This window comes from Tetrao urogallus (genome assembly GCF_951394365.1).
Source record: "Tetrao urogallus genome assembly, chromosome: 4".
NCBI classification, from domain to species: domain Eukaryota; kingdom Metazoa; phylum Chordata; class Aves; order Galliformes; family Phasianidae; genus Tetrao; species Tetrao urogallus.
Genome location: NC_136817.1, coordinates 16,782,613 through 16,795,870, shown reverse-complemented (window position 1 = coordinate 16,795,870; position 13,258 = coordinate 16,782,613). Strand labels below are relative to the sequence as shown.

The 13,258-nt window shown below is 42.6% G+C and overlaps 1 protein-coding gene across 2 annotated transcripts in view; it reads right to left on the bottom strand.

Moving 5' to 3' along the window:
- GRID2 (glutamate ionotropic receptor delta type subunit 2) overlaps window positions 1–8,290 on the bottom strand; it is a gene marked incomplete at both ends in the record, with an annotated part of 691,297 nt that extends 683,007 nt beyond the window's left edge. For both annotated transcript variants that reach the window (XM_079534493.1, XM_079534494.1), the window contains one exon: window positions 8,203–8,290. In XM_079534493.1, coding sequence (XP_079390619.1) covers window positions 8,203–8,290 — 88 coding nt within the window. The remainder of the gene's footprint in view (window positions 1–8,202) is intronic.
- Between the last annotated feature and the right edge of the window lie 4,968 nt (window positions 8,291–13,258).

Sequence of the window (13,258 nt, the reverse complement as noted above, 5' to 3'; positions counted from 1 at the left end):
GAAGGTCCTTGAGGTCCAACCCAAGCCATTCTATGATTCTTTGCTTCTGTAATCTTCAAAAAACCTCAGTGGCTCAGGAGGCAAAGCTCTCTACAGCCAGAGTAAGCACTTAAAAGATAAATCAAGTTACTTTATGTCATCAAATCCGGATCCTGAGCGCAGCATTTGAGAACTGGAGTGGCAGAGCAGGAAAGCTTGCCTTGTGAGCATTCTCATTCCTCTATTTAACATGAATGTGCAGAAGTGTGCATTATTATATTTGTGTAAAAGAAAAATGAGGCACAGCAAATCCAGGCCAATATTCAGGTCTGCTGATGTGTCATCCTCTGCTCTCTCTGCAGCTCTCATCCAGAGCTACTTTCCCCAGCACCAGAATGGTGCTACTTGATTTTGATTTATTGCAAGTGAATTATTATAATGAAATCACCAACTTGATTTAAGCCTCTGAGAAGGATACGGTTGGACTAACAAAAAAAATTGTTCTGCAAAACAAGCAATTACTGTTAGGTTCACTGGATATTGGCCTTAGCCATCCAACTGATTACAGAAAGTTAATGATTTAAAAAGCAATGAAGAAATAAGAGATTAAATCCTTTAAATTTGCATGAAATGCTCCGAGAGGAATTTTATAGTGATTTTCACTGCATATTTTATTAGATATGTGATATTTTATTCATGGGTAAAGCAAATATAACAATTAGGAATAATTAGCATTTCAGCACAGAGTGTTATCTAATAGGTTAGAATACACATATAATTCTTCATTTAAATTCTAGGTTTTCACATTTTCCCCTTTCTGATTCAGAACTTTTCCATTTAGTATAGCACTTACAGGAATATTACACAGCTCCTGGAAAAACAGAAACAGAGAACTAGTGTCTCTTGCCTTTGATATCTTATTTTCTTCTGCTCCTTGCATTTTTACTCAGCTTCCTTTTCTATTTCCTCCGGAGAATAACTTGTCATATACCCAGCGTAACTTTCAGGAAACCTTTCCCTTTCATCTTTTTTTTTTTTTCCACCATGCTTCCATGTCATTTCAAAACTTATGTATGCAATGGGAACCTAATTTAAATCTAACCCTGCACATATAAATGGGATATCCATCAGAATACAAAAAACTGACCAAAAAAAATACAGTATTCATCCCTGCACCAAGTCCTCCACAGTAAGTTGAATACTGTCCAAAAATACTCTAGTAACTATTTTATCCTTTCTCATAACACAAGTATAAATTTGTATTGTTTTTTGGTTTTGTTTTTGTTTTTTTAATGCAATGCTTAGAGCTCACAGAATATGCTTTCCTTGAGCTGATGTAATTACCCAAATCAAAGCAGGAACTCTCTAGCTGAAGTACACTGCAGTACAATACAGAATACCAAACAGTACCTTTGCTGAATTAAGTATACCATCACTGAAACAAGGATGTAAATTTTGAACCTTGCAGAATTACACCACACTATTCCAAGCCCTCTCCTTTGCCAAGTTTCACAACTGCCATCCAAATGCCAGTACATTTCATCTGCTAACCTTCAATTCAGTCAGTGTCCTCCATGTTATAGAGATCAGTAATAACTCTCCAGACCACATACACCATTATTAATAATAGCAGCTGGAGGCACAAGAAAATCTCTCCCTTGGTCCTCCATCTCTCACATAATCATTTGGTAAACAATAACCAGAAAACAAAACCTGATACCTATAATGAAAAGCAACAGAGGAAAGAGTCCTTCTGACACTCATGGGAAGATACTTACAGACATAAAACATAACATAAAAAAGATACCCTTTTCTCACCCATCTTTCCACTAATTAGTTCTATCACAGCCTGTGTTTAAATTACTACCTCTATGTAAAGTACATATCACTAAAAATCTGCATCAGAGAAAACAGCTCTTTCTCTTCTGTGAGCTGCTTCAAATAAATAAGCCAGGAAAGACTTTAGGCTCTGGAGATTTCAACCGTGCCTGCATTATCTGGTGTCAAAGATGGTTTAACTAGTGCCACACTTAATACACATTTAGCACATACTCAGTATCAAGTATCACATTCCTGTAGATCAGTATTTCACCTTCTCCAGTAGTCTACTAGGAGTGAAGGAGCATTTTGCTTTGTCCAAGACACTAACTTTTGGGGCAGAAACTGGGCTTTGCACAGGAAGACAGTCCAGAGCTTCATATAACATTTCTACAGCTCTAGAAGAAGGCCAGTTTCATGCCTACCTCTTCACTTAACAGGAAAGTGATACCAAATGTTTAACATTCGCGATATAGAAAGACACAATAATATCACAAAAGTAAATGGATTGCACTTGTATCCTAGAAGCCCAGCAGGAAGCTAGCTGCTAGACAGCCAGTCAGCTAGGGTACAAAATGCTCCAGAGAAACTTCAGTTTTCATGCCCAGTTTCCAGCTGTCACAATAGGATTTCTGGCCAACTGAGTGTCATGCTTTAATGCTGAGCTGTGATTTCCACGCTTACTTCTTGGCATTCATAGGCAGCACAAATAAAAGAGAATATGTAGAGCTGTCAGAGATGGATATCAGCATGAGGGAAGGCATGATCTGACTATAGCATCTACGGGTTGCAGAGGTGTGGAGCTGCCCAGGCTTCAGTAAGGATGGCAAGTATGCCTCTGAAATCAAGGTTTTCTTCCAATTTCACCAGTGTGGATAACTCTTTTAATTTTTTCCTCCTAGATTTCAAGTTAATTAAAAAGAAAAAAGAAAAAATGAAGGTGACATTTGACTTTGTAGATGCAGACAGATATCCTAATCTGCCTCACCAGCATGCCACCTGAAGTCAATATTCCATATAACAGGCTATCATGTATTGTAATATATTTTTACAGAACATTATTTCAAATTTCTATTATTTTCTGATATTTGCTCAAAATACAATATAAATATTGATCACTTGAGTCCAAAGAGCAACAGCAGTAAGCTATGTTCAATGTTTTATGAACATTGAAGGCATAAAACACAAAGTATGTTTGGAGGGCAGGCAGATAACAAGAGTTTTGCCATGCTTTAATACGTAATTCAGTTAATTAGGAAATTAATTAGAAATTGATAGCCAAGTAGAACTAGTCTTTTGTACAAATCATTTTTAAAACCATTGCTAGCCTGCTCAAATAAGATCAAGCAACTGAGCAGCAGTGACAAAGAGTAAAAATAGAAACCTCAAAAGGCAAAAGCCTCCAATAAATTTCAGCAAAAAACAGACTGTCATGGCAGATTATAGATAGCTATATATCAAATGGAAGAAAATGATGTAAGTTCAAGTCTATATCTAGGGAGTAACCTAATGGCTTACAAAAGTCATCTCCTGCCAATACCACTTGCTTTACAGGGCCTGGGAGTGGAAAAGAACCATACTTAATGCCTTTGTTCATTAAGTTAAATGAACCTTAGTTGGTAGGTTTATGTAGTCACAGTCTTAAAAGATTTTTCTCCAGTGTGTTTTTTCCAAAGATGGCACTGTGAGAATAAAGGCTCTGTGCATCCATAAGTAGTCATCTGAAAGCACACAGCAGCAGCAGCCGCAGTGATTGCTATGTCAGGCATTTGTTAGGAAGTCACTTGAAATTGGATGGCTGTTTTTTTGTTTTTTTTTTTCCCCTCAGTCTTTATATAAGGACAAAGAAGTTGAAATAATGGTAAGAGTTATTTAAGAACATGAAAGGGAGCCGCCTGCCATAGTCAGCAATCCACAGGATCAGTCAAAAATCTTCTGAAGTGCCAAAACGACTCACCTGGAACATGACAGACTCTGAATCAGGCCCTAATGATCACTAAGGAACACTCAAGAAAGCAGTGACAGTGGCAAACAGACCTTTGGAGGACAGCAAACCATAGTCCAAAGCATGGAAAGCTATCCCTCTGTAGCAGCAAAGTAGCTGGCACTAAAACACATTCCAGGGACTGAAGTACTAGTGGAAATTTAAGCTCTGAGTGAGAGTTTAATAAACATGACATAGAGATAGAAATACTGAGTGTGTCACAGAATATAGCTGCTAACAAACTCTACTGGTTGCTAAGCCACAGCACACTGTAGTTAGGGTCCTTAGCTGCAGGTAGGTTTAAAGTAAGCAAATAACCTTGGTACATTATACAGCAGGAAAAACAGAAATGAAAGCTCATCTGTAGGTATTGCAGGCACAACAGGCACCTACAGATTTGGGATTTATTTTTTCAATAAATCCATTTTACTTTTGTATCCTGAGCTTTAAAAAATATGCAAGAACAGTGACACACACCGCATACCTTCCAACAAGGCTTTACCAACAGCAGATCAAATTAAATTCCTATTACCAGTGCAAAGAACAAAACAAGCCAAGTGCACTGTACTACAACAGCTAACAGGCAAAACAACTACCTTTCTCCTACAGCACGTTTGGTTTTTTTTGTTGTTGGGTTTGTTTTTCTTTTTTTGTATTTTTCTATTGCAATGCCACTACCACCTCAACAAGTATTAAGCCCCGTGTTGCAAATGCCTTGATATTTCTAGTACTTCTGTACTATGGTACAGAAGAGCTTAAGAGCATGAAACAGCTCAGGACTCAGCAATGCCTAGAGTTTGCTAACACAAGGAATGTTGCTCTCCTGTCCCACAAACTCTACAAGTTGAAGGGAAGAGCAGACCTATTTTTTTCTCCTAAAAAAAAAAAAAAAAAAAAGGAAAACAAAAGTGCATGTAATACATATACATATTAAATACTATGCAAATATGTATACTAACACATACGTATATGTTTGATCTTAACATTGGAAATAAAAAAACTAGGGATAGTACACAACTAAGTGTCCACGGTTGAAGCCACTGATGAATGTAAAGAAACAACACACAATAATCAGGGTATCTGAACTACTGCTTTGCAGTGCTGCATTGAATTAATCTTTAAAAATACTTTAGTGTATTTTTTTTCAACAAAAACTTTTGCACCTGCAGTATGTAACCACTGCCTTAAGTGATTTTGCTGCATCTAATACACACGTTTGCATTTATGTTACTATATGCACAGTAGATAAGCCACATGCACATGCAAAAACATTACTACCTACGTATGCCAAGGCAAGAAATAAGAATGAGTGCAAAGTACAAAATATAAAAGCACAAGACCATCTACTGTAGAAAACACAAAGCAGACACAAATTGTGCAGTTGACAAGGAATGCCACCTAATCCCCGCTTAATTAAAGCAGGGTTCTAAACTCCTGTTTAGGGAGTGAGGAGTGTGGGATGACTGATGTATGAAGAAAATACCAGGCAGCATGGCTAATCTCAAAGACTTTGGAGCTTTCCAGCTACATAAATCAGAGGGAGTTTTTGAATAGCCTCATAAAACACAAAATCATTGCCATTCCACTCACGACTGTCACCATTCTTCCTACAGCATACAGATCATTAGGAAACTTCTAAGCAATCAAGTAATGTGGGGCTGATGAAATTACTCAATCAATGCTGAGGGAAGCAACATAAGACAGAATCGCACAGCTCTGACATGGTAACCCTGCCTTTTTCTTTTACATAGAGAGGTGAGGAAAACTGCAGAGGATTCAATTCATTTCAGCGTTTTCACAACGGTGCTCAGTGTGGTCATTCTCAACCTCCAGCTTCTATTTGTAGCAGCAGGGCAGCAGAAATGTACTACGAGCAGCCCTACCCACATCCAAATTATGATATAGAAAAATGCTTATTTTTAAGTATGCACATTCACACATGCACAGACCTGCTCTAAATGGTCAAAAGTGGCAGCTTATCATCGTTCAGTGGACAGGAATTTGAGAAAGCATATCTCATAGGTGAGTACCAGGCACCATTCCCCTCCCACCACCATCACCAATTCTTTAATCCCTGCCCACTAATTCCAACACTTTCATTGTCTCGGGAGCAGCTGAGTTGTTACATTCTTTGATACAGTAAACATTCCTTTCCTGATAACATACCGAAGGACACACAGGCAGCCAAGAAGAGTTAGTGTGCTGCAATGAAAAAGCACCATCAGTGCCACCAGAGAAATGATATGCACAGATAGAATGGTATCTCTTATGACTGCATCCCCCTCCCATACTTAATTTTCCGCTTGCATTTACTAATACTGTAAAATTACAGAAAGATACCGCTTCTGCTTTGTTTGTTGCCTTAAGGCATCAGTACTGCCTCTGGTAGTATTTCTTTTCCCCTGAACTGAGCATTTTGTTTTCTTCTTTGGCTTTATGAGTCCTTCTGTGGGCAATTTGTTCAGAGAGTCCTCTGCTGCTCCTTTTCATAACTCATTTAGATAAATGCAGTTCATTATTTATCTCTAAATATTTTACACTTAAGTTCACTCGGCACAAGTGGAAGACAGAAGGGGTCAGAACACTCAGGTCACTCAACACAGGATACTGTCAAGTTGGAACATTGGCATGTCTGCCCACTTACTGTTGGCACAGGTCTACATTCAGGTCATTTGTTTGCAATATATTTGTTTTAATACATTTAAAGCTCTGTGCAACCCATATCAATTTGCCATTTTCATGGCAACATAAACCAGTCCATAAAAGGAGCTAATCCCCTTGTCAACTGTACTAATTGTCTCTCAAGACAAATTAATTGTGTGAGAAGCAACTACTTGGATATTATTTTTTTTTTTTCCCAGCAAGGATTTACTGCACTGATGCATCTAACCACTAATGGCATTATAAAAAAACGGTAAAAGTGTTGCATCCTCAGTATATAACAAGCGAAACATCAAAATACCATTAACGTGAAAACAGAAAAGCCGTTGCCTCCCCCGTTGCTGCTGCAGAACCCAGCGCTCCCTCAGCCAGGAATCGGGGCAGGAAATCGCCGAGAAACTCCCGGTCTATTACTCAGCCAAGATTTACCCCCAAATCCTAAAATGTGACCACTTTGTTGCAAGCTCCCAAGTATGAAATTGTAAGGCAGACCGTCTCCTAGTGTCGCTTCGACAGTTTACAGCTATGAGAAGGAAATGTTTAAAACAAGTCCTTCTCCCTTTAAAAGGAGGGCACCTAGCGCTGCTTTCCCTGTGCGATATTCGCTGTTCCAGCCGCACTCAGCAAAGAGTACTGACCCCTATAAAGTTGCGGCACCTCAGGGAAGCGGCCGCTCGAGAGCTTGGGCATGGGAAGGAGGGAGGGGTCAGCGCAGAAACCGGAGTCCGACAGAAAGCTCCGGCCGGCCGGGCCCTACAAACACCGTTCCCACAGAGCCCCACCGGCAGACATGTTTATGAAGCCGCCCCCGCCAACGGACAGGCACCGCCCAAGGGACCCCCCCCGAGGCCCCAGATACCCCTTCCTCGGGACAGCGCTGCGACCGCCGCCCCCACCAGTTCGCGCTCCGGCACCGCCTGCGTGCCGAGCCTGCAGATGGGCGAGCGGCCGCGGAGCGGGGGCAGCGCCCTCCACTCCCCGGACCGGCGCGAGGGTGGGGGGAGGAACGGCCCGCTGCGGACATCCTCCGGCTCTCGGAGGAGGGCCGCACGTTCCCCGAGGCTGAGCCTGCGGAGGGGCACCCTTCCGGATAGCAGCGGCGGGTGAAGCCCTGTACTCCCTCCTCAGCTGAAGGTGCGGGTGGAGTCGAGCATCGCGATTACCCCACCGCCAGCCGCCCCGCTCCTGCATGGGGGAAGCCGGGCATCCTTCCCGGCGCGGCCGCGGGAGGCGCCCTGGGTGTCGAAGCGGGGGAGCGGGGCAGGACCCCCCCCTCCACCCGCCCTTGCGGCCGGCCGCCCGCGGAGGGGAAGCGCTCACGTTTCCAAACCACCTGTTCCGCCGAGGGAGAGTAGGGCGGGGGGGCTTCACTTCGCCGCCGTGCTGTTGGGGAGGGGGGAGACCTAAGGTTCGCCCTCGGCCCGGGGCAGGAGGGTGGCAGGGTGAGGGGCTGGCGAGAGCGAGTAAGAGTCCCCGAGCCTCGGACCCCCCGAGCGGTAGCCGCGCGGATCCTCAAGGTCTAAAGCACGCACGTAGCCCGCCGGAAAAAAAAGCTTCCCTCACGGCACTAAGGGGAAAGGAGGACGCCCGAGATCCTTGCGGGAAGCAATTACGGGAGTGGAGCGAACAACACATAACCAGCGAGAGAAGGATGAAAGAGAGCGGGGGCTGCGGGGAGGGGGAAGCCTGCCAACAAAAAAGAGGATGCAAAGGAGAGCTGAAAGTGTCCAGCGGCACCGGAAGACGCAGCACCCCCTTACCGATATGAATGATTGAATCTGCAATCGCCGCTTTCCAGGTTCGAGTCCAACAGACGGACACAACCAGGATGAGGGAGAAAACTTCCATCTCCGGCGGAGCTCCAGGCTTTGTAAAGACGGCTTTCTCGGTGAAACGATGGCACCGCGGAGGATGGCGCGGCGCAGGAAGCCCAAGAGTTTGAGGTGCCGGAGGAGCGCGTAAATCCCGCTGGCAAGCGCACGGCTGCGGCTGGGCGAGGGGCGAGCTTGGGGCTCCGGGCGCCTCTCCCCTCGGCGAGAGCCCGCGTCACTTCGGAAGACTCCCGGGCAGCAGAGTTGCTGGGAGAGCCGGCAGCAAATCCATCGAGCCCGGGCGCCGCCGCGGGCAGCAGCCGCCTCTGCCGGTCAGACCATCCTCATCCTTCCGCCGGGTCCAGAGAGCCGCTCGGTCCCGGCTGCTGCACGGCAACTTCCAGCCCACACCGCGCAGACACGCAGACACACACGAGCACACGCGCACGCACGCACACACGAACAAACCCTCTCGGCCAGAGGAGCCCCGGGAGCCCGCAGCAAGGAGCTCGCCTTCAGGGAGGGAGGAGGAGTGAGGAAGCGGGAGGGCAGGCGATCCCGGTGCCAGCAGCCAGATTCCTGCAGGAAAAGCCCCCCCGGAGGCCAAAAAACAAAGTGAACTTCAAGGTAATGCGGATAGTAACGCAGAGATCTCCCCCCACCCTCGGCTTAAAAATCGCTTCCCACAACTGGAAGAAAACAAAAAAAAAAAAAAAAAAAGGGGGGGGGGGGGGGCAAAAACAGATAATTTTGCAAATGAAGCCCAGCGTGCAGGTCTCTGTCGCGCGAGTGGTTGGACAGAGCAGGGAGCAAGGAGTGCCTGGAGCACAGCAGAAGAAAGCAATGATGGTCTGCAGGTTGCTTTCGGAGCTCCCTTTGCTGGTGGGATGCAGAGAGCTGGCGGCTCCGGCACCAGCCTGCACGTTGCCTAGAAATGGATCACCTAGGAGAAGGAGAGAGAGCGAAAGATAAGTGCTATCAGCCAGAGAGGGAGAAACAGAGAGAGCGAGCGAGCGCGCTTCTCTCTAATAACCACCTCCTCCCCCTATCTGCAATACGAGGGAGAAACAAAATAGAGCTCTCATCTCCCTTGAAATCTTCAACTGGGACTGAGGAAGAGACATAGACAGGAGTGCACGCAGCCTAAAAATACATTGAAGGGAGCGGGGGGGGGGGGGGGGGGGGGGGGGGGGGGGGAGGGGGAAGATGGTGGAGAAAAAAAAATACCTTTTTGAAGTGTTATGCTCAGCTTAAAAAAAAAAAAAAAAGAAGAAGAAGAAGAAGAAAAACCCATCCCATTTATTTAACCTTGTAACTCCACCGCAGATATCAAGTTCAAAGCTGGATGGGCAATTTTGCTTCTCGATCTTTGACAACTGAGTCAGGGACACTGCTTGAAGGGGAAAAGGAAAAAAAATAGGGACACCTGGCCTCAAGGGGAAAACGAAGACCTAAAAATCTATTAATATGATTTTAATTATCTGTGTTCTTGATGGAATTGTCACTATTCTTTAAAGCAATGAATTTACTTCCCCCCCTTTCTCTCTTTAGGTATTGAAGAAATTTCTATGGGAAAACATTCACAGTGCACTTTTTATGCTCAGGGTTCTATGAATACATTAACCAATTAATTGTCAGCTTTTGGCTGCAGTTAAATACACGTTCCCATTGCACAGATCAAGAATTGCACAGGCAGGTTAAGTATTCTTATAAAGTAGTCCAAATCCCAACTTTGTGTCTTATTATGCTTTTCCTCCGACCTTGTTACATCTAGTTATACTAGAGACAGGATGCAGAAGTCAAAGACTTGCTCTGAACTTATACATATGACCTGATAGCCTTACTGGAATTGTAAATAAAGGTAGATCATCTCTCTATAAACAATCCTTTCTGAAGGCATTTCCTTAAATATATGGCTTCAACTAAGCTAATTATATCTGACTTGCATATTTGTGTCTAACTGACCTATTGTGCCTTTCAGTCATAGAACTACTTAACAAGCACATCTGAGTACTTAATAAATTAAACGATTTAGCTCAAGAGGAATAAGTAAGACATACTAAGTCAGTGTAAGGAGCAAGTAAGACATACTAAGTCAGTGTAAGGAGCAAGATAGAGAGACGTGGACCTGTTAGAGTGTGTCCAGAAGAGGGTCACAGAAGTGATCCAAAGGTTGGAACATGTTCCCTAAGGGAACAAGCTGAGAGAGCAGGTGCTTTTCAGCCTGGAGGACTCAGGTTGGCCTGTTAATGGCCTTTCAGTATGTAAAGGTGGGATAGAAGAAAGAAGAGAGACTTCAGCAGAGTCTGATGTGATAGGACAAGGGGAAGTGGTTTCAGACTAGAAGATTTAGACTGGATATGAGGAAAAAGGTTCTTTTTGTTTTGTTTTTTAGTACTAAGGATAGTGAGTCACTGGAACAAATTGCCTGGAGAGGTGGTAGAAGGCCTGTCCTTGGAAACAGTCAAGTTCAGGTAGGGAGGGGCTCTAAGCAACCTGATAATGCTGTAGGGTTTCTGTTCCTTAAGGGAAGTTGGACAAAATAACCTTTAAAGATCCTTTCCAACTCAAACAATTCTAAGATTCTATGACTGCTCAATAACCAAATCTGCAAATAAACTGCCAGCAATAATTTCTACTTCTACAACCACACTGGCAGGTGAGTATTTCCCTAAAAATGGTTAACATCCAAAAGGCTTCAAAACAGATCCCGAGAGCACAAGGCAGGCATCCCCTTTTCAATGGCTAGCCTGTGTCTCCTCTAAAAGATAAGAAATTGACTAATATTAAGTTAATGAGACAAAAGAAAGGGATACAGAAGAGAACAAAAGCTAGAGCAAGAATCCTTCACATGATGCACTTGTTCACAACCTCTATGCAAGTTACCAATTACAGTAAATTGCACAAAAAGGTGTGGTTTTCTTTTTTTCATAAATGATAGTTTATGCACAATATCAGTGAGTGCAATGGGCATTAATTTTACGAGTAATACATTCTGAATCATCTGAAAAACTTCTGGAGTTGCTTAAGTCATTATTACTTCTCCACAAAAGAACAGAGTTCACAAGAAATGTTAATTTGCTTCTTTGGGGGGCATGCCAGAGCAGTACTCTTTAATAATGTACAATGCAGAGCAGACAAAGTAGGAAATGTAATGAAAACCTTTGGAAAACTGAAACTTTTTAATCCTCAGTTTAGATAGTACTAAGAATCCTTATCTAGAAGCCAGCTATCCTTAAAGACTACTTAAAGCATCCAGCAAATGTGCCCTGAATTGGCCACACTAAATGGACATTTTCACTTAAGACTGTGGACATACTTATCAGGACAGAAAGCACAGCCAAGAGTTTGTAGTTCACAAATACTGTCTATCTAATAAAAATGCTTTTTAAGTATAGTTCTGAATAATAATTTCAGTAGCAAAGAACACTGCTTGAAAGCTTGAAAGGAATGAGACTGAAGTAAAACTAAAACATAAATTTAACTAAGTTTACTTTAAATAATAAACACATTATTGACATAATATGTATCCCCCCCAGAGATAAAATCATTAGTACTTCCTACCTTTCATTCTCTTTAACTCTTATTCATTATAACCACAAACTGGTGTCATCTATACAGCGAAAATGAAAAATCTTGTGCTACATAATTTGTTCAAGGTACTAAAAAAGAAAATTGAAAAAGGATAATGGTCTCTTCTAATCAATATATGCTAAGCACTTACAGAAAGTTGAAATCAGGAAAAAAAGTCCAGAACAGAATTTACCGATCCTGTGGAAATATTATTCTAAAAAGGACTCTATTAATCAGACCTGAGCCAATGCAAACTTCTAATAAGTTATGAGCACATTTCCTGGGACATCTGGAAGGCTGCCCTAGGCTCTCTGGACACTTAAATTTCCACAGTTTTTATCCATGCTCCTCTTCCTTCACTACAATTTCCCTCCCAAAATACTCTCAGTTATGCCAGCATCACTTCAGCTCCACCATTAGAATCCACAGAGAAGGATCGCTGCAGGCTTTTCTTTTTTTTTTTTTTTTTTTCTTACAACAGGGGATCATCTTCCTAGCAGCCTAACTACAAGGTTAATGGTTGATGTGCTTAATATTTCTTGTAATCATCTCTTGCAGCGCTACACGCTAGTGCAACCCCTAGAAAAGCAATAAAGGAAAGATATTTTTGTAAAACAAATGCAGCAGGAAAACAAATGTGTCCATCTGATACATGGTTCCTCTTGTCTACACGTAATACTCTGTTCCTTTACCTGCTCGAGACCTGAGCTTCCATCTGAGGAGGAAAGACAGATAAATACAGAAGTGTCACATGCCTTTCGCTTATCTAAAGCTTCATGTGGAAAATGTTATTCTCTTTCTCCTGGCTGATTGGCCATGCAAACAGGTCTGAGATCAGCTTAACCAATCTTCATGAATTATCTTTGGGAAGTTGTTTGTTTAATTTCTAATTCCTAAGAGTTCTTACAGTTTTTTAAGAAAATAACATTAAAAAAAAAGGTAGCATTAAATTCTGTGATCTTCTGTTATAGTGAATTTCAACAGTGCCAACTGGCCATGAAAAATAGCATTTCTTTTACTTGGTTCTAATTTGTTCCCCTCTCTTTCTTAAGATAGTTCAATATTATTTCACCACAGGGTGGGATTAGAAGGAATGGCTCATATGTTACAGGAGAGAACCATCAATTACAAATACATAACAGTCATACCTAAATTGTTACGGATGCCATCTGAGCATGGGAGAAATGCCAGGAAGGCCCATTGACTGTTGCTGAGATTGGTTTCTATTTCTGGACTCTTACCATCATTTGTTTTCATTTTTACTGCAGCTTCTTATTCTTCAGGTCTTTCTGGATCATTTTTCAAGTGAATACTCCTGACGGAGAGAAATTAACAGTAATTTTGTCAATTTCCATGTTTCTTTGACAGTTATACAGAAGAATGGGCTTTTTTCCTCTCTGCAGATAATATTTGGATGTTCTGATTTGTCACC